The 25,593-nt window shown below is 62.2% G+C and overlaps 1 protein-coding gene across 8 annotated transcripts in view; it reads left to right on the plus strand.

The window, feature by feature from the left end:
* JAKMIP3 (Janus kinase and microtubule interacting protein 3) overlaps window positions 1–25,593 on the plus strand; it is an 80,621-nt gene that overhangs the window by 42,199 nt on the left and 12,829 nt on the right. For 4 of the 8 annotated variants that reach the window (XM_077762998.1, XM_077762999.1, XM_077763000.1 and 1 more), the window contains 15 exons: window positions 1,367–1,402; window positions 2,135–2,194; window positions 3,713–3,841; window positions 4,653–4,781; window positions 6,489–6,572; window positions 8,078–8,140; window positions 10,532–10,630; window positions 11,825–11,923; window positions 12,001–12,060; window positions 15,194–15,259; window positions 16,419–16,487; window positions 16,574–16,651; window positions 20,022–20,225; window positions 21,594–21,659; window positions 24,100–25,031. In XM_077762998.1, coding sequence (XP_077619124.1) covers window positions 1,367–1,402; window positions 2,135–2,194; window positions 3,713–3,841; window positions 4,653–4,781; window positions 6,489–6,572; window positions 8,078–8,140; window positions 10,532–10,630; window positions 11,825–11,923; window positions 12,001–12,060; window positions 15,194–15,259; window positions 16,419–16,487; window positions 16,574–16,651; window positions 20,022–20,225; window positions 21,594–21,659; window positions 24,100–24,234 — 1,377 coding nt within the window. In that variant the 3' untranslated portion in view covers window positions 24,235–25,031. Of the gene's footprint in view, window positions 1–1,366; window positions 1,403–2,134; window positions 2,195–3,712; window positions 3,842–4,652; window positions 4,782–6,488; window positions 6,573–8,077; window positions 8,141–10,531; window positions 10,631–11,824; window positions 11,924–12,000; window positions 12,061–15,193; window positions 15,260–16,418; window positions 16,488–16,573; window positions 16,652–20,021; window positions 20,226–21,593; window positions 21,660–23,481; window positions 23,524–24,099; window positions 25,032–25,593 lie in introns of all 8 variants that reach the window. The other 4 variants (XM_077763001.1, XM_077763004.1, XM_077763006.1 and 1 more) reach the window with 3 other exon arrangements.

Here is a 25,593-nt window from a genome sequence, read left to right on the forward strand (position 1 = left end):
GGCCCCGCCCCTCCTTCCCGCGGCCCCTCCCATCTTCCCTCCCTCAGCCCCTCCCCTCTTCCTCCCTTCGGTCCCTTCCCCGCCTCCTCCCTAGGCCTCTCCTCTCTCCCTAGGCCCCTCCCCCCCCCGGGTCCTCGGTGTCGGGGAGCCCGGCAGGGAGGTCCTCCCGGCCCGCCCTAGGGCCCCCCGCAGCCAGGCCCAGCGACCCTCTCTAAACTGCGATCCCCTCCTAGCTTTAGACCCGGGGTTTGAAGGGCAGCAGCGCCGCGGCGTCAGCTCCCGGGGCCGGGGCGGAGCCGCACAGCCGGGCTGGCGCGCGGCTCCGGGGGCTAGAACCNGAACCCCTCCCCCCCGGGGCGGCCCCGCCGGCTCCGCGCAGGCGCCGGGGCCCGGCCTGTTCTCTCCCGGAGCCGCCGTCCCCGCGGGGCCGCGCTCTGCCCCGCCCGTTCCCTCTGTCCTGAGGACGCGCGCCCGCCCTAATCCGGGATGGACTCCCCTCCGCAGCCCTGCCTCAGCCGCGCCTGCAAAGGCGCTGTTCCACATAAGGTCCAGACCCGGGTTCTGGGCATCAGGCTGTGGACCGATCTTCCAGGGCAGGGGTCCCCGTCTACACGCCCTGGCCCCTGGCCCCTACAGCCCCCCTCCATCACCCTGCCTGGGGCGGTCGGCTCCCTGTCGGAGTCCGCTGGGATCTTTGCAGAGCAAGTTGCCTTGGTCATTCGGTGACCTCGGGGGGCGTCGGAAGGGACAGCACCCTCTCTCGCTGGCGTGGCTTGTGGCCCAGAAGTGCTGGCCTGGCTTGTTCTGTTTTTATTTTCGTTTCCGTTTTTTGTTTTTTGTTTTTTTTCCTTGGGCTTTGAACTCAAGACCTAGAGATCAAGAGTCCCACGCTCCGCAGCCAGAGCCGGCCGGGCGCCCCAAGGCCAGTTGCTCCAAGCAACTTAAGCTGCTTCCAGAGTAACGGGAGAGCCCGCTGCCCGCCTCGGGTGCAGGGTGGGGTCTCAGCCGCACAGCCTTCCCTGGCCCCGCCTGCGAGCTGACCCTGTTCAAGCGCACAAGGACTGTCGATCCCCACGGCAATGAGAACCCTTGGGGGGGGGGGGTAGGGAAAGGAAGAAATCTTGGTCAATTACAGTTGTACATGATCTCAGTTTCTGAAAGGACCTGGCCCTGAGCTGAGGGCCCCCCGGCTCGTCTGCAGGTTCACAGCGCGCTTGGGAGGTCAGCCTGGGAGGGAGGAAGGCCTGTGAGGGCCAAGTCAGATGCTCCGTCTCCAGGCAGTGGGAAGCGGTCGCTGTCTGGGGCAGCCAGCCCGCCCGGGGCCCCCCGCGGGCCCCCGTTCTCTAACAGCTCCCTCTCCCCACAGACCCTTGAAACTGCCGGCTACGTGAAGAGTGTGCTGGTAAGTAATTCCTACATCCACACCCATTTTCCAGGGCACTCGTCCCTGGGACCCTGGTGCTGGTGGCTCCTTCCAGTCCAGACGCAGGTGACCGTGCCCACACGGCGCTGCCTGACCAAAGGCTTTGCGGCAGCGACCGAGAGGGCCCCTCCGTGAGGGTCCGATAGGTGCCCCAGATGGCCTTTGGAGCCTGCACCCAGCTTTGCCCTCCCTGGGGCACTGCCCCCACCACGGGTTTCTCCCCCGCCGGTGTGGTCCGGCAGCCTAAGCGTGGCTGGTGCGTGGTCAGGGCCACGGGAACACAGTGCAGCTCCCTAGGGAGAAACGGGTTTTTTGTGTCCTTACACGTCTGCAGCGCCCGTCCCACACAGGGGGACCCCATTTTTCCAGACACCCGCTCAGCAGGGCGGGGCCTCCCTCCCAGTCGTGTTCCCATTCCTGTGTGTGTGCTGCTCGGAGCCCAGCTCCCCGGCTGCACCCCGAAGGGGGCCGGAGCACCCTGAGCAGGGTGGGGCAAGGGCCCCCCGCCTGGGCCGCCACGCGCTTCAGCCCAAGCAGAAGCCACCAAGTCAGCCCTGCAGCGTGAACGGCCCTCCCTGAGCAGGGCCCTGTGCTCGTGACCGTAGAGTGTGCCCACCCAGAAACCACTCTCCAAGCCCGTTCAGGTGACCGCGCGGGAATGCGAACGGAGCCGCTCAGCCACTCAGGAAATCTCTTCGCTGGTTTTTGCAGGAGCGAGATAAGCTTTTAAGATTTCGAAAGCAAAGAAAGAAAATGGCGAAACTCCCCAAGGTAAAGGAGACAACGCTGATGTGCGCACACACAAAATGTGTGTGTTTAAAAGCCCCTTAACAGGAGTGAGTTTCTTTCTAGAGGTGAAAAGAAGATAATTTTATTATTTCCTTTTTTAAAATATTTATTTTGAGAGGGAGAGCATACAGGAGCAGGGGAGGGGCGGAGGGAGAGAGAGACGATCTTAAGCAGTGGAACCCAATACAGGGCTCAATCCCACGACTCTGGGATCAGGACCTGAGCCAAAAAAGTAAGAGTCAGACACTCAACAGATTGAGCCACAGGCACCCCGATTGTTTTTACAAATTGTTACCATACAATAACTGAAATGAAGCCAAATCAATACAATCATTATAATGTTAAATTTAGAAATCTTACCTTGTTGTTTTTAACTTTCCCAGAGAAGATATGGTTCCTGACAGCTAGGACGAGGGGCTGGCCCGGGACCCTGGCCTTCCACGGCCCGCTCCGAGTCCCCCTTGTGCTGGAGCCCGCAGGCCGGCCTCGCCCCCGCGGGGTCCCCTGGGGTCCCGGCCAGCACTGCAGCACCTGCTGCCCTGCGCGGGCCCCTCCTGGGCGCACCTGCGCCCCGAGGGAATTTGATGCGCAATCCTTTTCCATAAATGTGTGCTTTTTTTAAAGGAGATTCAGGAGAAGGGGCGCCTGGGGGGCTCAGTCGGTTAAGCGTCCAACTTCAGCTCAGGTCATGATCTCACGGTTCGTGGGTTCAAGTCCCACGTCAGGCTCTGTGCTGACAGTTCAGGGCCTGGAGCTGCTTCAGATTCTGTGTCTCTGTCTCTTTCTGCCCCTCCCCTGTTCGTGCTCTGTCTCGCTCTCTCAAAAGTTAAGTAATTAACTAATTAATTTAAAAAAGGAGATTCAGGAGCTGTCTTCAAAGAACACTAACTTGTGCTCTGCTTTATGCAAAATGAGTGTGTTTTCTCATTTGGCATTTGAATGCGCAGTGCTGTTCTCGCACAGGCTGTGAGATGTTCTTTAGGCACAAGTGCTGGCATCCGTGGCCCCCCAGTAAGGCCCATGGGAGGAGGGAGAGGGTGTTGGGGTCTCTGTCCTTGGGATTATGGCAGACTATTTAGAGGTTTTCTGGAGGCCTGGGAGCTGCAGCGCAGCTGTAAGAGGCCAACCCTCTCCGCCGGGCCCCCCGCTGCCCGGGCTTCCATGAGGCAGGAGTTGGGGGAAGTCGGGCAACTGGGATAAAGGCCAGGAGCCCTCAACGTGCGGGACGGGTTCAGCAGCCGCGGACGGGATGGTGGAGGCAGGGAGCATTGGCCACAGTGCCCTCCAGTCTCAGTGACCGGTGACCCTCATGAGCCTGACCGTGAAGGGGCCCGTTGAGGACTCCCCAGAAGGAGGGCACGGCAAGTCCCTGGGGCTGCCGGGCCTGGAGTTAGGGAGACTGTGGGGGGCACGGCAGGAAGGACTTGGATAGAGTGCACATGGGGTGAGGGGGGGACACGGGCCCGGAGCTGGACTAACTCAGTCCCTTTTGGCCGGAAGCCGGTGGTGGTGGAGACCTTCTTTGGATATGACGAAGAGGCTTCTTTGGAGTCCGATGGCTCCTCCATCTCTTACCAAACAGACAGGACAGACCAGACGCCGTGCACCCCCGATGATGACCTGGAGGAGGTACACTCCCACAGGGGCCCCTGCACAGGCTGGGGTGGGACGAGGTGGGCCGGGTGCCCCTCCCTGGCTGCCTGCGCCCCTGCCCTCCTGCAGGCTGCCCCGGGGTCTGGACCACGGGTTGGGGAGTCAGCACCGACACCCAGGGCCGCGCCGAGGTGTGCATCAGGGCAGCAGAAACAATGAGGAGCAGCCCTGGCTTTGATAAAAGCCCACAGGCCTGTCCCCCGCCCCCAGTCCCTCTTCCGGAAGGAACTGCCCTCACATGTGGGCACACATCTGAGCCCCCTTACTCGGCAGGAAGCCCGTGCGGGGTTCGGTCTGACCAGCACGGCCCCTGTGGCTGAAGGAGAGGTAGTGGCCGGTGGTCCACTGACCTGCCCGGGGCACTCAGGCCGTGGGCCAGGCTGCCCCCTGGCAGATCCGGGCAGGTGACCCCACGGACCCACTTAGAGACCTAAGACCCGGTAGCCCAGCTGCCACTAGTGTCCCTCGGGGTAGGAGCAGGGCCGGGCTCGGGTCCCTCTCAGACACAGCCACCCTCCCACAGCAGACCGAGGTCTAGTTCTCCTTGGAGCAGCAAACACTCCGGGGTCTGCTGCCCCCCCACCCCCATGGCAGCCGCAAGCCCCGCCTTCTCTCTGGGGCAGCAGGTGTCCTGGCCGCCAGAAGGAGGCATTGGGCCGGGGGTGGGAAGGCAGCCTCTGCTGTGTGGTGGGGAGGGGAGGAAATGCTCACCTGGCAGGTCGGTGCCGCCCGCTGGGCCGTTCTCCCCGGGCCCCCTGTAACGCCGCGTCTCCGTGCACCTGTCCAGGGCGTGGCCAAGGAGGAGACGGAGCTGAGGTTCCGGCAGCTGACCATGGAGTACCAGGCCCTGCAGCGGGCCTACGCCTTGCTGCAGGAGCAGGTCGGAGGGACGCTGGACGCAGAGCGAGAAGTTAAGGTCTAACTGACTTCTACTCCACGGCGTTCCGGCTCCCGCCGGGCTCTCCCCGCTTGACCCCCGGCATCGCTTCGCCTCCCGGGCCGAGCCCTCTCCCACGTCCCATGGGGATTGTCGGGCCTGGTGACGCTCGCCGAGGCCGTTAAGAACCAGTGTCTGGGAAGCAGCGCCGGCGGCGGCCCGGCTGCGGGTGGGACCCAGGGGCAGCCCCAGGCCCAGGTGTGAGCGACGGGCCCCCGGAGAGCGGGTTCGTCCCTGCGGGGACTGCGGTCGGCAGACAAAGCGAAGTCTGCTTCCTGGCACACCTGCTAGAGGTGCTCCTGGGCCTCTCCCGTAACTGAGGCCCAGAGCGGGAGGGGCCCAGCAGTGCAGCTCAGCTCCTGAAGTTCGCTGAGATGATTCATTCATTCATCCAGTAAGCACTGGGCTTGGATGCTGTGCCGCCTTTCACCTGAGCCCCACCAGGCAGGCCCTGCTGGGAGCCAGTGGGTGTCCCCTCCTGCCCCGGCTTCCCTGGGCCCTGGCCAGGTGCTCATGGTCTGTCCGCCAAAGGCAGGAGCACAGAGCTCATGGGGGCCCTCGCTGGCCACCAGGCGAGGCCATAGGAGGGGCTGTGCCCTGTCGCCCCCCCAGTCCCCTCCCCCCCATCCCTGCTGCGTGGCCTATTCTGCCGGGGCTCCGAGGGCATGCCCAGCACAGGGAGATGGGCCTCATCCCTGTGGACTGAAGGGATCTCCTGCGCAGCTGCTCTGGGGCCTGGGGGCAGCTCTGTCCCCAGCCGCACAGGGGACACCTGAGCCACACTCAGACACTTCTGCAAGTCTGGCTGGCTGGCTGAGCATGGACCTCTCAGCACCAGGGCACAGTGTCAGTGGGGTTCCCTCCTCCGGACCGTATTCGTCCCGGCTGCCTGGAGAGCCCCTGGGCCTCCAGGGAATCAGGACGACTAACTAGAATCCCCTCCAGCTTCACGTTCATCTCTGCTGCCCTAGGAGAGCAGAGGCCAGGGAAGGGGAGAAGGGGAGGGAGAGCCCAGGTCCACCATGTCATGCAGGGAGGGACTCAGGTCCTGGCCAGGGGATACCCTGCCCTCCCCAAGTCGAGGGACCCTGACCCTGTGCCCTCATCTGCCCTGGGGGCTGCTCCCAGGGACCAGGAACGCCTTCGGAATGAAGTACCCTAGGGCTGGGAGCCGGCGGGAGGACATTAACTCCAAGGAGGGCAGTTTGGACCCTCTGGGGGCCTTGCACGCAGCAGGGCTTCAGCCGGGGGCCCCCGGGAGGAAGTGAAGTCAGCAAGCAGAATGGAGGCGACGCCAGGAACGGCAGAGGGCGCCTGTGCGGGAAGGAAGGGCGTCTGGTCCCTGTTGGGCAGACGGCCCAGCCCGGAGAGTGTCCTTGTCACCCTCCAGGCCACGCCCAGCCGCCCTGGTCAGCTGTTTGATCCTGTGAACGGAGGCTTCCCCTAACGCCCTCAGGATGAGTCTGCCATCCATCCCTGTGATCTAGCAAGGTCGCCCACTTCAAACAGGCGTCAGAGACACCCCCCCCACCCCCCCGCCCCGTGCTGAGCATTCCTCACAAAGGGGTGAATGGCCTCTTCTCCTGTAGCGGAGGCAGGAGGCTGAAGGCCCTGGGAGTCTCCTTCCCTGTGGGCGTGTCCTGGCTTTTAGAGAAAGTTTGATGTATGTCTCCTCCCGTCCTACAGACCCGTGAGCAGCTCCAAGCAGAGGTGCAGAGGGCCCAGACGCGGATAGAAGACCTTGAGCAGACCCTGGCCGAGCAGGGGCAGGTGGGTGCATGGAGCCCGGGTCCCAGGGGGAGGGTTGAGGGGGTCGGAGGGAGCCCGCAGGGCTCAGACCCTCGCTGAGGGCGGCGGCCCGCAGGTGTGTGCAGGAGGGAGCCCAGGGTGTGGACTCTTGAGGGCGGCGGCCCGCACGCGCCTGTGCAGGTACAACGTATTTGGCTGCACGCTGAAGATTCGCAGCTCAATAAAACATGTGAAAACTGGAAGGAATCTGTACCCAGAGGAAGGACACAGCGGCCTTGACGGGGTGGGCACTCGCCCGGCCGTGACTGCACGGCCTCTCTGGGCTTGATCTGGGTGGGCCCCGTCTCTCCCCCAGCTCAGGGCCAGGACTGCAGGCCCCTGGAGAGTGTCGGCCACTCCCTCACCACCTGCGGGCTCTCCAAACCCTGTGGCAGGGCACCCACCTCCTGGGTCACCGGCCTCTGACCTGCTGGACGGCGCAGCTCCAGGAGGACCCAAGATACATCTGGATGACATCACGTAGGGCCGGGAGGGTCTGCCTGGGAAGCGCCTGGCTCACCACTGAGACCCATGTGTCCCGCGAGCCTCGACGTGTTAGCCGCTGGGTGGACAAGAGGAGCCTGAGCGCGTGGGGCCCAGGAGTCAGTGCCAGGCACCTGTGGCTGTTTGCCAGAAACACACGGGACTGGCTTGCGCTCCATCACGGCACCGCATCTCCGCCCGGGGCCACGGCCCACTCGGGCTGCGGGAATGGCCCTGCCTGGACGTGGACAGTGAGGTCCCTGGGCCCCACGCCATGCTGGATAGGAGCTGTGGTGGTAGCTGGGGCCCCAGGGGGAGGAGGAGGGGAGGAGGAGGAGGAAGGGGAGGAGGAAGAAGATGCTGTTGCCCTTCCTCTGCAGAAATGAATCTTTCCAAACTTCGAAGATGACTTTGCTGGGAAGAAGCTGGGGCAGCAGCCAGCCCCCTGACACCTGACGGGAAATGCTGCTGTGCAGGACGCAGGGCTCGCGGGGGCAGGGCTCGAGGGGGGCGTGCCGGAGACCCTGTGCTTCCGCGGGGGGCCGACTCTGGGGCGGGGTCAGCGGGGCGCCTAGCAGGTCTCTCACTTGCATAAACGCCTGCCTCCGTCTGAGTGTCCGAGTGTGAGATGGACCGTCCCCTCCTGCCCTCTCCAGGGAACCTGGCTCCTGCCGGCTCCAGTCAGGGTCCCCGGACCCGTGATGCCCACATGGCACCACGTGCCACTGGCGCCCGGCCGGAGCGCTGTCCACGTGGGGGCGCAAGGGGTCTCCCTGGAGCCGGGCTGCCTCCGTTTGCTCTGTCTGGGCCCCTCCCAGGAAATATAGGGTGAAACCAGAGGTTTTCATTAGCTGCGTGAATGAGCTGTCATCGGGTGGTCATTTCAGAAGCTGGTGTCGAGTCCTTCCGGTGAATCCTCTGTTCTGCTGAATTGTGATTTAAACGTTGACTTTGAGATTAATCCTGTGGCCTGTTTATTTCTCCAATTCAATTCCTTGCTCAAGGACATGAAGTGGATTGAAGAGAAGCAAGCGCTGTATCGAAGGAACCAAGAGCTCGTGGAGAAGGTATGTCCGCGTCCCCTCGACCCTCCGGCGCCTCCCCTGCGCTCCCGGGGGGGGGGGGGTGCGGGCCGGTGCCGCTGGGCGGGAGGCACACCGCAGAGCCGGGCCTGCCTGCTGGCGCTCCCTCCGGGAGGCTGCCCCCTCGCCTCCTGGACACGGGAGGGCCCCTTGTCTGCAGCAGGGTCGGGCTCGTGTCGTGCCCTTACACGGGCTCTGTGGTTGGCGAGGGCTAGAGAACCTTGGTGGAAGAGGTGCCCTTTCAAAACCACTGGAATCACCCCATTCCGAAGTCTCGTTGAGCCGGGACGCTCTGTTCTGGGAAAGGGTCCTTTGAGGGTCCCCAGGAGCTGGGCTTCAGTTTTTGTCACCACCGTACAACTGTGAGTGTGTCTGACATAACCAAAGCTGCCCTGGCCGTGGCCGTGGCCGTGGCCGTGGGCTCTCCTGGCTGCTGGTTAACAGGCGGCTTCAAGACGCTGTTGTCCCTGTGACCCTGCCCCCAGCCTGGGCTCTGTTGGCTGGAAGATTTTATGTGACGGGTCAGGAAACACGGTGCGCAGCCGGCCTGTGCCTGTTAGCAGCCTGAGCTCCTGCCTGGGGCCGCCCGGCGTCCCCCTCCCTGGAGGCGAGACGTCTGTTCCTGGGCACCTCCTTGGGCACCACTGTCTCCCTGATCCAGCCCACTCTTGGGGCTGCGCTCAGGAGGGGCAGGCGGCGCTGAGGGCCGGGGACTGTACAGGGTTCACCTGATGCCACCTGGGCAGCTGGGGACCATGCTGGTGGGTAGGGCCCAGAGCGCGGGGGCCAGTGGCTCGAACCCGGCAGGAGAGGGAGCTTCATGTTCAGAGGCAGCAAGGCCACCAGGGTCCTGGCAGCCCCGCTGTCGTCATGCCTCCGTGAAGGTGCCGCGCGACCCGTCCCTGCCTGCCGCAGCCCTCGCCCTGGGCCGAACTCTCCCCATGGCAGCCACCGCCCTTCCAGAGAAGAGCCCGACTAGGGCGTCCTCACGAGCCTCAGGGCCTCCTCTGTGACCGTGCTTCCCGGCAGCCTCCAAGCCAAGGCCGTGGGCCCTAGTCCAGTTGCCCCCGACTGAAGCCCCACGCGGGGCTGTGCTTTGGGTGTTATGTCTTGAACAGTGAGCAACACCTACATGCTTTCTGTGCACCCTCCACTTGCGTCTTAAATCAGGACAGCTGTTTCTCTGGTGCTCGCCGGCACACATAGACACGTGTGTGCGTGGAAATGCTTGTGCGCACACACAGCGTTCACGTGCATGCTCACATCTTGTGTGCACTTAAACATGCACATGCATACTCACTCGTGTGTGCACACAAACACACGTGCACACTCAAATGTTCTTGCATACATGCCCATGAGCACATTTAAACACTATGTGCACATTAAATGCTCCCTCATACACCTGACACTAGTGCACACATAAACACTTGTGCATGCACAAAAATACTCACATGTACACATAAATGCTGTGTGCACACATACACTCATTGTACACTTGTACACACTCTCTTATACACATTGTATGCTTACATTTAAGCACTTCTGTGCACACTCACACTCACGTGGACACAAACCCAGACCTGCATACTTAAACACACACACGCACACATAGATGCTCCTGCACACATGCAAACACGGTGTGCACACTTCAAACCCCTGCTTTTCTCTAGATCACACTCTCGGCCCATAGGTGCCCCTGCGGCCTCAGCTGTGACACAAGGCCCTGGCCTTGAATGCACGGCTCCCTTGCTGGGTGTTGGTTCCCTGGGCCCACCTCCACCCCCTCCCCCAGCGTCCCAGCAGGGCGCCCAGCTCCCCACATTCAGTTCGGGAGGGTGGGCCGAGCCTCCTGCCCACCGCGGACGCCCTTCTGGAGCACCCTTTCCTGTGCTCACAGGGCCACGGGCCCCAGGACACATCACACTGTGTCCCGCACACACGTGGGCCGCACATCAGGGTGGCTCGTTTCTGATTCTGTTTAAATGATCCCATCATTAGTACAGTTGGCTCTGGAGGGGGTCAGGCAGCGATGGCCCTCGGTTCTAGGCCAGCCTGGGCTCTGAGGAGCACTGTTGTATGGAGACATCTTACGTCCCTTCTCCGATGGGCCCTGCCTTCCCCACCTCTGTTCAGGTGGCCAGGCTGGGCGATGGGCTCCCAGGGCTCCTCACCCCCCATGTGCCCCTGCACCCCTGCCCTGATGAACCAACGGGTGGGGACTCACCTTGTCTCACTAGGATGGACCCTCGTGGACTCCAGCTGGAGTCAGGGCTTGGGCCCCGGAGCGGGTCAGCTGTCCCCGCAGAGCCAGCAGCCGTCTGGAAAGCCGGAGTGGTTGACCTCAAGTGACCTCAGGCATCTCCTTTTATTTTACAGATCAAACAAATGGAGACGGAAGAAGGTCGGTTAAGACACGAGGTCCAGGATGCAAGAGACCAAAACGAGCTGCTGGAGTTCCGGATCCTGGAGCTGGAGGTGCTGGGTGGGCGCGGGCACTGGGCGCACCGGGCACAGGCTGCCATCCTGCGGAGCTGGGGTGATGGAGGGAGTCACATGGCCTTCCTGACCTGAGCTTTTGCTTATGACCCCAAGAGGGTGGGTTGGAAAGGGGGTGACTCTCTGCATGGGGGACCATGGAGGAAAGGAGGGCAAAAAATACCCAGAATGAATGCAACCCGAGTGTCTGTTTCTAGACCGTGGGGGCTGGACAATCACGGCTGTGCCTTGTGGTACCATGGGGGCCACACGCCTGACCACAGTGGTCAGCCCAGTGACGTTCCCTTCTTGCTCATTTAAGCCCCTGAGTACAGGCAGTTGGGTGCCCTTCTGTCCTCTGCCACGACCTTGCCTCCTGCAGTGGGAGGAAGGCACCCTTGGGGAAGGGGCCACACGCATGGATGGCCACATGCTGCCCTCACCTGCTACTGTCCCCCTCCTGTGAGGGCAGCTGGGGGCGTGGTCCCCTGTGAGGCCTTAGGAAGTGATCTGGACTGGCGTCTGCCCCGCTGACCACCCACACACAGCTTGGGGGCCTCCTTCTTAGTCCTGGTCAGCCTCAGGACCCTTGGTGATGAGGGGGGCATGATCCTCGCTGGCAGGAGTGACCAGCTTCTGAACAACACCGTGAGCCAGCTCTGCTCGGTGTTTCTCTGCACCAGTATTCCCTGCCTTGTTTTCTGGCATCCCCGTGCACCAGGGTGTGGAGCGTGGGTCTCCACTTGCCCACCAAGGAAGCAGGTTGAGCCGTTCCTCTGGGTCCTCTGCCCCTCCCCCCACCCCGCCCGAGAGGCAGGAAGTCTCTGTGCGCGTGAGCAAGTGTGCGTGTGTGTGTCATGCCAGGGCTCTGGCCATGTGACCCTGGGTGAAGATGGGGGCCCCCAGGGGCTCACTCTGGTTGGTCTGGTGAGGACACTGCTCCCTGAGGCTCCCAACAGCCCTGGCGTTCACAGTGGACGGAAGGTTGGCAGCGGGGGTGGTGACTCGGGGCAGGGCGCTGAGCTGGGATCCCAGGGCCTGTCTGGGCCGGGAGCTCCCTTCCCGCCGACCCAGCGTCCGCACAGGGGCCGCCTGCTGCCCCTGGGGCTTTGTTTCACAAATGCGGACCCCGTTTGGCGGTCCCCACCGTGTCCCCAGCACAGCCCCGTGCCAGCCTCCCACTCTCTGTCCTAGGAAAGGGAGAGGAAGTCACCTGCTATCAACTTCCACCACACCCCATTCGCAGAAGGAAAGAGCCCCCTCCAGGCCTACTGCGAAGCGGAAGGGGTGACGGTAAGCCCCCCACCCCTCACCCTGCACCCCGAGCCGCCCCGCCCGGCTGGCACTCACCTCTGCCTGTCTGCCTCCAGGACATCCTGGTCACGGAGCTGATGAAGCAGCTGGACATCCTGGGGGATAACGCCGTAAGTGTATGTCGCTCTCCTGACTTGTGCATGCCTCCTCATGCCGGCCGCCACCCCCGCCAGCCCCCCGGGGTCCGGGTCCCCCGTGAGTCCCGCCGCCAGTCAGCCACAGCTGCCCTGCCCACCTGCACCCTCCCCGCGGCCACAGCTGCTTGGGGCGGCCCCTCTCTCCTGATGTCCCCGTGCCCGGCTGGGTGGCGTCCAGCAGCCAGAGGCTGGGAGCTCGGGGCTCTGCTCTGCCGGGCGGGGAGGCCGGGCCTGCACACCCGTCCCCTCCAGCAGCGACGCCTCTGGCCAGTGGCCTCTGTTTCTGGAATCCCTGTCAGTCTTTAAGCCTCTCCATACCCTTGATACCCTAATGCTCCTTCCTGGGCCTCAGATATCCCAGACTCTTAGGGGTTCCCGCTTCCCTGGGTTTGGGGGAGGGGCAGATACCACATATAATCTGCAAATCTTATTAAGGGCACAGTTTCAATTTCTACAGCAAACTCCTGGAAGAATACTAATTCCTGGGTGACTGTACCCTTTCATCCCACCCTCCCTCCACCCCTGGCTCCACCCTTCACCGTCTGTCTATCATCCCTCTGTTCATCTGTTCAACTTTCCTCCGTCCCTCCATCTTCTATCTTCCATCGCTCCTCCATCCCTCCTGCACCCATCCATCCGTCTGTCTTCTATCTGCCCTTTATCCATCATCCTGCAGCCATTGAGTCCCCTGTCCAACGAGCAGCTCAACTGTGCTAGAAGGCAGCCCCACCCTACCACCCAGAACTTTTCTTCCTCCAAGGTCTACTAATAAGTGTACAGTCTATAGCTGGTCTTAAGACACCTTGGTTTCCCCATTCTGGTGACTGTTTGAGAAAGAGCAAGGCACTCAGTCAAATTAGCACACTGCATGAAGTAGATGGAGAAAAAAGCAGCAACAAATGCATGCAGACACACCCACACATCCTCAGCCACACACCCCAAACCCAGACACTCAAGCATGTTCCTGGGGCGTTGCTCTCCCAGCAGCTGTAACACGTGCAGGGCCTGTGCTGACAGGAGCCTTTCTGTCCTTGCGTCCCCTCCACTTGGGCAGGGAGGCTCCGCTGGCTGCATTTGGCCCTTTGCCAGGTCCTGTGCGCTGCATCTGGGCTGTAGGTCGTTGAGGCATTAGCCCATAGCAAGGATGGGATCCAGCCCTGAGTTAATGGGCCCCATCATGGGCTCTTGGGAACCATATTGGTTAACCTTCTGATTCACAGCTAGAGAAACTGAGGCCCAAAAGGACCCCTGCTCAGGTTCACAGAGCTGATGTAGGATGAGCCCAGCTCTGTCCAGCTCCTCCCCAGCCCTGTAGCTGCCCACTCAAGAGCTCAGGGGCAGGACGGCCATGGGGCTCTCAAGTGGCCTCAGAGCACCGCGACAGAGGCTACTGGGGACTGGAGGACACGCCTTCAGATTTTATGCTCAGGTAGCCATGGGGAGACCTTGCCAGTTCCTGTCAGTGGGCTGAGGGGACATCCCTCCAGGTGGTCACAGTTGAGCATATGGGCGCACGTCACATGCGCCTCGTGACCTGGGACTGCACCTCGTGGACAGATCCATTCCTGCAGCTCAGAGCGGCCCTACGTCTGAGGAGGTGACAGCGACAGCCTGGCCCCTGCTACCGTCACAGCCAGGGTGTACTTGTGCTGTGGGTGCTGTGTGCACAGTTCATCTCAGACACGCTCGCAGCCTCCAGACTGGCTATGTGGGTACCTGAACCCCAGACCTCAGTTTGCTCAAGGATCAGGGTCCCCCCGCCCCCCGCAATGGGCAGCGGCACTCACCACCACTGTCCCTGGATGCAGAGGGCTGGATCACCCAGGGAGGGAAGAGCAGGGGCCAAGAAGGCAGAGCAGAACGCGCTTTGGCGAGGCCGGGGCAGGGAGACGTGGTCAGCTCCGGGCCAGGCTGCTCCCCCAATGGGACGCTGCGGGCCCTTCAGCCCAGCGTGACCATGTCCTGGTAGGATCTCTCTGAAGCCCCTTGCTCAGCCTTCCCTGGTTCCTGTCCTGGGGTGGGGGGGGTGCCCAGGTACCTGGCCAGCTTCCCCAGGAGCAGGGGGTGTGAGGAGCGCGCGCCTAGCCCGAATCCAGGCCGAGTCAGGGTAACGGTGACCCAAGGACAGAGCTTGCTCCACGCCTACAGCACCTGGTCACTGGCCCCCACTTTGCTGACTGCTGCTGGTGAGAGACCCTGCCTTGGGAGAGCTTTCTGAGCAGACTGCCCCTGATTCAGGGGGCTTCCAGGCTGTAGGGGGCTGTCCTCCAGCTCAGTGACCCCAGCAGGCTCCGCCCTGCTCCCGTCTCCCCCCCCCGGCACACGGGGCCCAGCAGTGGGGACAGTCAGCTCCTGCCCTGCCCGGGCGCTGCTGCGGGCGGCTGTCAGGGTCTGAGCGAGTGAAGGGCAGTGATAAAATACCTCCCAGGTGGCCCCTTGGGAAGAGGCATGAATACAATGAACAGAAAAAAGGCAAAGAGCAGGGAGGGGATGGAGAGCCTTTCGTAGCCATGAGTGTCAGGTCTTCACCCACATTTCCAAGTGGTGCTCTAATAATAATGCAGCTGCATATGTGGAGAGCTGGCTTTGAACAAGGACGCAGACAGGGACCGTGGGGACACATGTATTGCTGCTGCCTGTGTCATGCTGTCCCACCCCGGCGTCGCCCTCAGCTGGCCATGTCCCGGTCACCAGTGGTGGGAGCACGGAGGGGACAGGATAGAGAAGCACTCAGAGTCCACAGGGTCAGGAGTAAAAGGGGTTGAAGACCCCAGGAGACTGTTTCAGAAAAAGTGACCTCAGAGGTGACCCAAGCCCCCTGTGCCTCTCTCCATTAGTCTCACTCCTGGCACCCCCCATTCAACCCCACTGGGCACCGCCATTCACCACCCACCTGGCACCCTCTACCAGTCATCCCCATTTACTTCCCACCTGGCAACCCCATTCATCGCTTACCTTTACCCCCATTCACTCCCTACTGGGATCCCCAGTCACCCTCCTCCTGGAACCCCCATTAAATNCCCCTCCCCATGCACCCACACCTCATTATTTCAGTCTGGGTGCCTCTGAAAAGCACTGCCTCTGACCGTACACGTGTCTGCTTTGGGTGCAGAATCTCACCAATGAGGAGCAAGTGGTCGTCATACAAGCTAGGACCGTCCTGACCTTGGCTGAAAAGGTGAGGACAGCACCTATGTGGATGCTCTTGGGACAGGGTTGGGCCCAAGGACCCCCTGTGGGTCCCTGTCTCTGTGCTCAGCCCAGAGAGGACGCTGTCCTTGGAGGAGGGGCTTGTGGGGTGTGTGTGTGGGGGGGGTCCATGAATCCTGTCCACCTTGGAGGAGGGGCTCCTGGGGTGTGTGTGTTGGGGGGGGTCCATTAATCCTGTCCACCTTGGAGGAGGGGCTCGTGGGGGGTGTGGGGGGTCCATTAATCCTGTCCGCCTTGGAGGAGGGGCTCCTGGGGTGTGTGTGTTGGGGGGGGTCCATTAATCCTGTCCACCTTGGAGGAGGGGCTCGTGGGGGGTGTGGGGGGTCCATTAATCCTGTCCGCCTTGGAGGAGGGGCTCCTGGGGTGTGTGTGTTGGGGGGGGTCCATTAATCCTGTCCACCTTGGAGGAGGGGCTCGTGGGGTGTGTGGGGGGTCCATTAATCCTGTCCGCCTTGGAGGAGGGGCTCGTGGGGTGTGTGTGGGGTCCATTAATCCTGTCTGCCTTGGAGGAGGGGCTCCTGGGTGTGTGTGTGGGGGTCCATTAATCCTGTTTGCCTTGGAGGAGGGGCTCCTGGGGTGTGTGTGTGGGGGGTCCATTAATCCTGTCCGCCTTGGAGGTCTGACAACGCACAGGTCAATGCCCACCACACATCACACATCAGCCAGACTCTGCCTCAGTTTCCTCCCCAAAGACTAGGCAATGTCGTGGGTCGTTTGCTTTCTGTTCACCCCATGAGGACCCTCCTCTGGGCGGTGCCCAGCCCATCTGGGCCCCTGCCCCACAGCCAGAGCCTGCCTGGCCGGCAGCTGTCACAGCACTCCTGGGGCCTCCAGCAGGAAGGGGAGAGGGAGTCCGGCAAGCAGGGCTCCGGGGCACGGGCCTGGGGGAGGACGCCGCCGGCTGAGCCCCCCCCCCCCCACCATGTGTCTGTTCCTGCCGAGGCCCTGCTAACGACCCTCCCCTCCTCGGGGAAGTGGGGGTGTCTGGACACTGGGCGCAAGCTCGCCCGCCAACCCAACCCCTGCTCCTCGGCTGCCCGTGGGGCCTGCAGGGAAGTGGGACGGCTTTGGTGCCTGCGTGGCCACCGGAAAGATCCCCATCACCTGCTCTTTCGGTTTGTGTCCAGTGGCTCCAGCAGATCGAAGAGACGGAGTCGGCCCTGCACCGAAAAATGGTTGACCTGGAGACTGAGAAGGTTGGTGGGCGTCTTGCCTCGTGTGTGCAGCACGACGTCACCGGGTGGGTGCCTGAGGCCGAGACACGGGTCCTCTTGTGTTTCAGGAGCTGTTCAGTAAGCAGAAGGGCTACCTGGACGAGGAGCTGGATTACAGGAAGCAGTCCTTGGACCAGGCTCACAGGGTAAGAGACTCGGCAGGGTAGGTGCAGACTCGGGGTGGAAATGCGGACAGGGCTTCACACGTCGGGTGGCGTCTCTCAGGGTCCAGTGTGACCACCGTGGGGTCACTCTCCACATGTCTCCCTGTCAGTGAGGTCCGAGGATGCGCTACTTGCCCCGTCAGCACTTCACCCCGTGAACACAGAGCTCATGGATATTTAAAATGAGTTGAAAACGTAGGATTCCTGAGAAGTGACGCATTTACAAGCTAATTGAACACAGTGGGATGTAAGGAAGCTCGTTCTCTGGGGACCCCTGCTTGTGGGCGCCTGCTCCCAGAAGCGTGTTTCCTGCCGATGCGCCCGCACTGCGGTTCACACCGAGACCGGGAGTGCCTGCACACGCGTCTCCGCCACCCGGACTCAGTCCTCACCGACTCGGGTTTGAGACCCAGGCATCTCATTTGAGCCTCAGCTGCCTGTGTGTCAAGAGGGTGGATCCAGATCAGGGCTAGTGTGGCTGCCTCTCAGATGAGCACAACGGAGGCCCAACAGGCGTCCCGGAGGCGGGAGCGCTACCCCAGCACGGGCGTGTCCTTGCTGGTGTCTGTGTCACCTTGCAGCAGCGCGTCCAGTGTGTGCTTTTGTCTCCCCTGGACACGTCCCTACGGTCCGCGCATGTCATGGCCCCAGTTCAGGAAGAGCTGCCCAGTGGCCCTGGAGAGGCGGCCCGAGAATCGCCAAGGGCTCTGGAAGTGACCGAGCTGCTAGCGGGCGCCTGGGGCCAGGGGCGTCCGTGTGGTAAACGGAGGCGTTATTAGGTCCCGGCCCTGGATTGTGAGGAGAGTGAGGTAATTGTGCGCAGAGCACCTAGGGCCCCAGTGGGTGCTGCCCAGCCTGGAAGCTGGCAGCCTGATGTTTCTGTTAACCCCAGCAGGGCGCCTCAAGGCAGGGCGGAGGCTGTGCTGGGACGACGGTGTGGCCCACTCAGCAGCCAATCCCTGCGGGACACCTGTGGGGGCAGCCATAGAGGAGGTGGCAGAGGGAGGTGGCCTCAGAGCCCAGCCGGTGCCGGTGGGCCTTCCCAGAACTATGTGCCAAGATCCCTGTTTCCAGTCCACGGGGCCGGGTGGGAAGCACGCTCACAGTATATGGGGGCAGCCGACAGCTCTGAGCGCACCCCCCCCCCCAGGATGATCCCTGTGCTCTGGTCGTACATCCCAGACACGCGCAGGAAGGGGACAGCTCGCCTATAGGTCCCAGGGGTTACTTGGGAGACAGCTCAGGAATAGGAATTTATTACATGTGACATCAGCGCAGAGAAGATGGGTCAGTGGACGTGACCTCAGAGAGCGGGCTGTGCACCTGCACTTCAGAGAGTCGGGGAGCAGGGTGGCCTCTCCAGCCGCAGCGCTGTGTGACGCGGTTGGGGGTGGGGGGCCGTCCCTGGGGGATGACCATGGGGGGCCCCCCCCTTCTGTTCCAGCAGCAGGACACATGTTTGCTGTCTCTTGTTTTCTTCACCTGCCATTCTTCGCTTGCACTTCCTGGACAGTCAGCCTGATCTGTCATTCATGAAGCCCTGATGTGGAGGGTGGCACAGACGGCCCTGGGGTGCCCCCGGGGGAGGGCTGCAGGCCTGTGGGCACCTGTCCAGGCTTCACTCCCTCCCTGCTCTGTTTGTGGCCGCAGGGCCACGGGTGGGGAGTCCATGCTGTGTGCTGACCTCCCTGGGGAAGCTTCCAGCACGTGGGGAGGCTGGGGAGAGGCCATGGGCCCAGGGGCGAGACTCACAGGGCAAAGTCACATCTCTCCCACCAGCTTTGTGTGAAGCCATTGTGATGCTAATTCTAAGCCTCACACTCAGCTGCATTTATGTATTTTGTCAATGCTTGCGCATATCTTTACCGCCTAAGCTCTTCTGCTCTAAGAAGCAGTGGTTGATGGGGACAGTGAGAAGCTTGTGACAGCTGGGGACAGTTTACTCTGTGGCTGTCAAGAGCAATAAAACGTGAGGTCCAAAGGCTTTTTGTTTTTCATTTCCTAAAATGTCCACTAAGCTGAAAGGACTTTTTATAATCACTTTGCCTGAAGAAATAGAACCCTTCATTTTTGAAGACGTTACGGTTTTGATGGGAAGATGGGTTTTTCTGTAGTTGAAGAATTTGGTTTTTTCAAAGCTTGTATCAGGAAAATTCCCCGAGGAAAGAGCTTTAAGAGTACTCCAGGTCAAATTGGCAAATCCTTAGGAGTTACATAACATGGTATGCATGTTGGCTGCTGAGTTATGGCAAAGAGATCATTTTGCATTGGTTCATGGTGGTTTCTGGGTGTTGCACTGGACTTGTGGGAGGCGGCAGAGGGGTGAGCCCCACGCCCCATCCCCCACGCAGCTCTCTCCCTGTCTCCGTGTCCCCGCCCACCCTGCCTGCAGCCCCAGCCCGGCTCCCTCAGTCCTGGCCTGGGCGTCCCGGGGCCGGGCTCCACTCAGCCTGTCAGCCTCTCTGCTCCTCTTGGGTGCTTGCCCTCATGGGTGGGCGGCCTGTGGGATTACGGGTCCTTCCCCTGAGATCTGTGGTGGACAGCACACGTCTGGGGACCGTGGTCACGGAAGGGTAGGGTGGTGCACCTGCTTGGGGACCAGGGGCCTGAGGGGCTCCCTGTTAGAGCCCTTCCGGGCAGGGTGAGGACGAGACTCAGGCGCCCCCTGCAGGGTCCCGATCCCAGCTCTCCCCATGGGACCCCGTGCAGGTTGTCTGTCATCACTTGTCTCCTGACCTCGGGCTACTGAGAGCTGCAGCCTCCCGGAAGGGGTGGCACCAGCTGGCTCTGCAGACCCGGGGTCTTCAACCAGGCCGGGCAGTGCACACCAGGCCCCACGGTGCAGGCATTTTCGGGATTTATCATCTTGAGAGTGGAGGTGGTGAAGCCGGGAGGGGGCGCGGGGACACACGGGGCCTCGAGGCCGAGCGAAGGTGAGGCCTTGTCTGAGGCGGCATCACTGACCCACACCACGGGTGGCATTGAGGACCACAGAGTGGCCTGGCCTCGGAGAAGCTGGGTCAGGGACTTGCCATAAATTCTGTCCGTATATCAGACAAACCGCTGTGAGTGTTGCCCTTCTTCCTCAGTGGGGCTCATAAGCCCAGGGTTTGATAAGAATTCTGCCCCTGAAGTCTCGGTGCACATGTAAACAATCGTTTAGAGGTGAATGAATGCCCCCTGTGTTTCCCCTCTACAGAACGTCATTTAAGCCAGTTGAAGGGAAGTAGTCCCCTCTGTGGGGTGGCTTGGACTTTGGAACCCCGGGGGTCACGGGGTTGCTTGGCCCCCGGCAGGCCCAGGCGGCCCTTTGGGAAGAAGGCGAGACTAACGTCTGCCCTCCCGCCCCCAGCACATCCTGGAGCTGGAAGCCATGCTCTACGACGCCTTGCAGCAGGAGGCCGGGGCCAAAGTGGCCGAGATTCTGTCGGAGGAGGAGCGCGAGAAGCTCAAGGCGGCCGTGGAGCAGTGGAAGCGCCAGGTCATGAGCGAGCTGCGCGAGCGGGACGCCCAGATCCTGCGGGAGCGCATGGAGCTGCTGCAGCTGGCACAGCAGGTGCGCCCGCGGGCGGGGGTGCCTGGAGCAGGGGGCTGGGCGCTTCGTCCCCAGTCCCCTGACCACGCCCTCCTGCGGCCTGTTCTCCAATAGCCACATCTCCAAAGGCTGGCCCTTCCGTGGCCACGCCCTCCCACGGCCACGCCCTTCTTGGTGTGCTTTCCAATAGTCACATATCTGATGGCCACGCCCCCCGCGGTGTGCTGCCCAATAGCCGCGCCCTCCCATGGCCACGCCCTTCTTGGTGTGCTTTCCAAGTCACATATCTGATGGCCACGCCCTCCGCGATGTGCTGCCCAATAGCCACGTTTCCAACGGCCACGCCCTCCCATGGACACGCCCTTGTGCCAGACGCCCTGTCCCTTCATATCAGCCACCTGGGCTGCACCACCTGCCCCTGCGGGTGACACATCCCCTCTCCTGGGACCCATGACGGTGAGGTCTCTACAGTGACCCCTCCTTCAATGGTCAGGACGTGGTGGGGCGTCTTCTGGGGAGCAGTGTCTCAGCGCGCTGGGGGCAGCCCCTGACTCCTAGCCTTGCGCACTTCGGGACCTCAGGCCAATCCGCCGTCCGTCCCTAACAGAAGGTGCAGGGCCCTGGCACCCTGGACAGGCTTGGGGCTACAGACATGCCTCTGCTCCCCTGTGTGTGCCCTCAGGGCTCGGAGGGGGCCTTTCTGGATGTGCTCTGTATTCAGAGGCTCGACTGCAAAGTCAGATAAATTAGTAAACCACAGTTTCCCGTGAATGTTGGTGAGTGATGTCTGACCAGAGGATCAGTCAGCTACCAGGACACTTGCTGCTGGATTCAGGGTGGTCAGTGTGGCCATTACCTGTGGGCCCCTCTTGCCCATCAGGCTGTGGCCAGAGCTTGCTGCTTGCAGGCTCAGGGTCCAGGCACAGCACCTCGGTCCAGACCTGACACGCAAAATTTGCATCCAGTTGGTCTGGTACACCACAGTGAGGACTGGGGCTTCAGGCACGGTGTCGCTGTGTTGAGGAGAATCCCCCTGGGACTGGCTCTGTGGCCTTGTGGCGGCTCTTGGCGCTGCTGTGGTGGCATTTGGGAAGGGCATGAATCGATTCCTTGGGCTTCGAGCATTGTGGCGTACGATCTGAAGGTGTAGGGACTCTTGTTGGAGCAGAGCAGCCGGCTAAGAAAGGCTGTGTCCAAAAGGGAAACTGAGGCAAGCAAGGCTGCTGCTCTGCTCAGCCACGGCCTCCCGCAGCCCACGGACAGAGGACAGACAGGCTCCCGGCCCCTCGTGGTAAATGAGTACAAACCTCAAAAGGGTTTTCTCCAAGTCCTTGGTTTCCTAAATACATACTCTGATTACTGAAGATTTTCCTCTTTTTAATATTGCAGAGAATTAAAGAGTTAGAAGAGAGAATAGAAGGTCAGAAGAGGCAAATAAAGGAACTGGAGGAAAAGGTAAAATAAATGCAGTTTTGGGGATTGTTGGGTTCACCGGGCGCAGAGGGCTACACCCTGGCCCTAGTGTGCGCTCCGACGGGCGAGGCGCAGTTGAACAGGAAGAGGCTCCAGGGCAGAGGCCAGGGATCCCCGGCTCTGGGAACGCCCCTCTGCAGTGACCCAGCCGTGCCACCTTGGAGGGGCCGTGTTGCTTACGGACTCAGTTTCCCCAGCTGTAGCAGAGGGGGCTGGGCTAGCGACCTAGGGTCCTTGTAGCGCTGGTGGCTGTGCTGAAGTACACGATTCCTCCCTGTTTCCCAAGCGTTGCTCTGAAAATCAAGTTCCGGCAGGACCAGATTTTCTCTGGGAAGCAGGTCACCCGTCCCATCTGTCTCTTGTTTCCGATCCTTTCTGTCCTTTACTTCCAGGCCTAGAACCTCAGGTGCTGGTGTGCAGAAGGTTTGGGGCCACGCAGCTTGGGGCCCTGGGGCAGACACTCTGGCTCTTTTCCTGGACCCCCAGCCTTACTAGGCATGGGGGTCACAGCGCTCTGTCCACTCTTGGTGACAGCCTGACTCGGTGGTCCCCAAATCAAGGTGTCTGGAGTGTGCCCAGAGAGAGCCCTGCCTCTTCCCGTGGCATCGCTTACTCTGGCATAGTTCTTTTCCTGCGATTTAGGGATGTTTTAGCATCTCCGTGGTCACACTGACATTCGGTTCTTGCAGTCGGTCCTGGCTGTGGGGTGGATGTGCCCCACATGGCCTGCTCCCCACTGAGCGCTGAGTGAGGTGGCCCGTGGGTCCGCCTCTCTGCCTTGTCCCTTCCGGGGAAAGCGGGAGGCTGGCCGCTGCACGGGAGCCCTGCGGGCTGCACAGCCTCAGCCTCCACCCGGGGAAGAGACAGCACAGGCCCCGTGCCCGGGGGAGGCGTGGCCCCTCCCAGGGGGCAGCCCACCCCACCCCGCCCACCCCCGCCCCTCAGTGCCNGTGCCGACACCTGCCCCTTCCCTGGGCACACCACTGCCATCTGCCCAGCGGTCATTGTAGGAACTGTGTAGCCCTACTGTGCCGGCGCCCGGAGCGCCCCGTGAGCGGCCCCAGGATCCGTGCCGGGCGGGACGCAGAGAGGTGCCCTGCAAACAGGGTCTGCTGCCTCGCAGATGCTGACACGCCGGAAGCTTCCCCCAGGCCCAGAGGCACAGGGCACTGTTCTCAGGGCTCCGGCCTCACAGCGCGCGCAGCCGCTCCTCCAGAACACACGGCATTTCCCCTTGCGTGTTACTGTGAGCACGTTTGTGTGTTAACTACCTGGATGTTAAGCACCGGGTGTGAGTCCCTCTCATGTGGCCCGAGACTCTATTTCCCAGCAGCTGTGCCCCCGCCAGACCTTCCCTCGTGTCTGCGTTGGCTGGTCTCCCCACCCCCAGCCCCAGTGAGGCCCCGTGTGGCATCTGTCCAGGTAGTTGGTCCTTTACCGCTTACAGTGGGACCAGAGTCTTGTCGGGGCGCTGGGTTTGCCACAGGACCCTGTCCTCATTATCAGCCAGCGAGGGGCCCGCCGTCAGCTCCATGGAGAAGGAAGAGCCGGGGGCGGTGGAGACGCTCGTGTGGGGGGCTCGTGTGGGGACACGCTGTCGCTGTGGCCCCGCCCAGCGCGAGCCGCGCACGCGGGACACCAGCCTGCTCCTGTGCCCGGTGGACCGCGCGTCTTGTTCTGTCTGTGATCACTGTCCTTTCTTGCCAGACATCTACAAACTCTTTTTCTCTCTCTTTCCCTCCATGTCTCTGCCCTCCCTCGTTCCTTTTTCAGTTTCTATTTTTGTTCTTATTTTTCTCCTTAGCTTTCATTCTGTGGTCATAGCTCGCCCGGGCCCCCTGACGCGGTGAGTATCACATCGGCCGCTGGTGTCCGGCGAGGGGCCCGCCAGCTCTCCAGGGGCCGCCCCGCGCGGTTGTTACGCAGCCTCCCGGCAGCCTGCAGAGCCTGCGCCCTGCCCTCGGCCGGGATTCGGGGCTCTGATCGCCGAGGGCTCAAGGGCACCTGCCTGTCCTGAGCAGGAGGGAGAGCGAGGACCCCTCCCGGGGGGCCTCACACAGGCGAGGCCGCATGCACGGCACCCTGGGGGCTCCGGGCCCCGCCTGTCGCATCGGCAGGAAGCAGTGCTGAGAGCATGTGTCCCTTTCCCGAAGTGCTGAGGACGAACTTGGGCCACCCGGGGCGCTCTGCCCGGCTTCCACGATGTGAGGGTCTCATCCGTGGGCGTGAGAGTCATGCTCAGCTGTAGTGTCACTACTGTGGCTTCAGACCAGGGCCGCGTTGAGGCTGCTGCTGCCTCGCCTTCCCGCTTGGCCGTGCCCACCCTTCTGAGGCCATCCCCAGAGGCTCCCCCCCGCCATCCCGCCAGCCCCTTCCTCCCCAGAGACGCCTCCCTGACGCGTGTCCTGCCGTTCCCTTCCAGCCCCCGGAGGAGCCGGACCCCTTTCCTCCAGCTGGACCGGAGAGCAGCGGGTGCCCAGGCGGCCACACAAGACGGAGGGCATCTTGTCTCTGCGGACCCGGCCCGACCAGGAAGAGGGAGAAGGGGGCCCTTTGAGCACCTCTGGGCAGCAACTGTCCGCTCTGTGGGCCAGAATTAGAACTAGTTTCCGACTGGGGCTCCTCCGAAGGACGCCTGGTCTGGGCTGCTGGACCCTGGGCCTCCACATCCCGGCGCCAGGGGTGCATGAGTTCCCTGCCGAGCAGGCGCAGAGAGCTGCTTCTGTGCGGAAGCATCCAGAGCCCCGTGCTCCCGTTCGTGGACCCTGAATCACGCGACACACGTCTCAGATGAACGGACACAGGCACCCCACAAAATGACCCAAGGAAGCCGGTGACCACAGAGGTGACCTTCAATCAGGGAGGCCCAGATGGGTCCTGGGGGGTGTTCTGAGGACAGCTTCCCAGGCCACCTCAGGTGGCCTAGGAGGACTCGCTTGCTGGGGTCCTGGGCACCTACTAGCCGACGCATCCCTGCCTGGTTTGATGACGCCGTCACCCGTGGGAACAGCCGTGGCTGCCGCATGCACTGTGCCATGACCCCCGGCCTCCAAGGCCGCCCTGAGCCTCACAGAGGAGCGCATGGGACCGACCAGAGGGAGACTGAGGCACGTGGTTTTGGGAGGCGGGACAAGACAGGGCCTGGACTCACCGGAAAGGGGGCCTGGCTTTCCTGGAACGCAGAACCCCAGACTGTGGAGGCCTGGGTGCCCAGCGCCACCCCTGCCCCGAGGCCGTGGGCTGAGCGGGGCCAGAGCTGCGGGTGCAGAGCCCCGGCCTCCGCTCTCAAGGGCAGCCGTGCACCTGTGATCCTGCAGCTACGAGAAGGGAGCCTGATGCCCAGGTGGCGAGCAGGTAAGTGCAGCCATTGGTCCGTGCAGACCGCGTTCCCCGTTCCCTGCCCCTCACTGTGCGGAGCCCTCGAGGGCCGTACCTCCCTCTGCTTGGTCCAGTGGTCCCAGCTGAGAGGTGACTTCGGTTTGCTGGGACCTGCCCTGCTCTGGGCATCTGTCCAGGCCAGTAGAGACAGGGAGGGGTGGCTCACTGTCCACCACCCGCCCCCCTGGACCAGAGTCTGCTCCCCGAGGGGCATCCCTGCATAGGCTCCTCAGTGCTGACCCCTGGGGGCCTCCTCGCCCAGACCCAGGATACTCCCTCCATGGGCACAAGAGTGGGCCAGGGTGGCCTCATCTCCCGGCAGTGAAGGACTGCCCAAATGTGCTCCAGCCCCCACGGGGTCTGCTGGCCAGCCCTGCCCATTCCCGCCTTCCTGTCCCAGAAGCTCCGGGAAAGGAAAGTTTCCTACTCTGTCTGCAAAGCAGTCCCTCCCTCCTCCTCCTCCTCCTCCTGAGCCCCAGCCCCCAGGGCTCCCCTTCCCTTCAGGCACTGTCATGAGCTTGGATGAGCTCAGGGGTCA

The sequence above is a fragment of the Crocuta crocuta genome, unplaced genomic scaffold (assembly GCF_008692635.1).
Source record: "Crocuta crocuta isolate KB4526 unplaced genomic scaffold, BGI_CrCroc_1.0 scaffold466, whole genome shotgun sequence".
In the NCBI taxonomy this organism is placed as follows: Eukaryota; Metazoa; Chordata; class Mammalia; order Carnivora; family Hyaenidae; genus Crocuta; species Crocuta crocuta.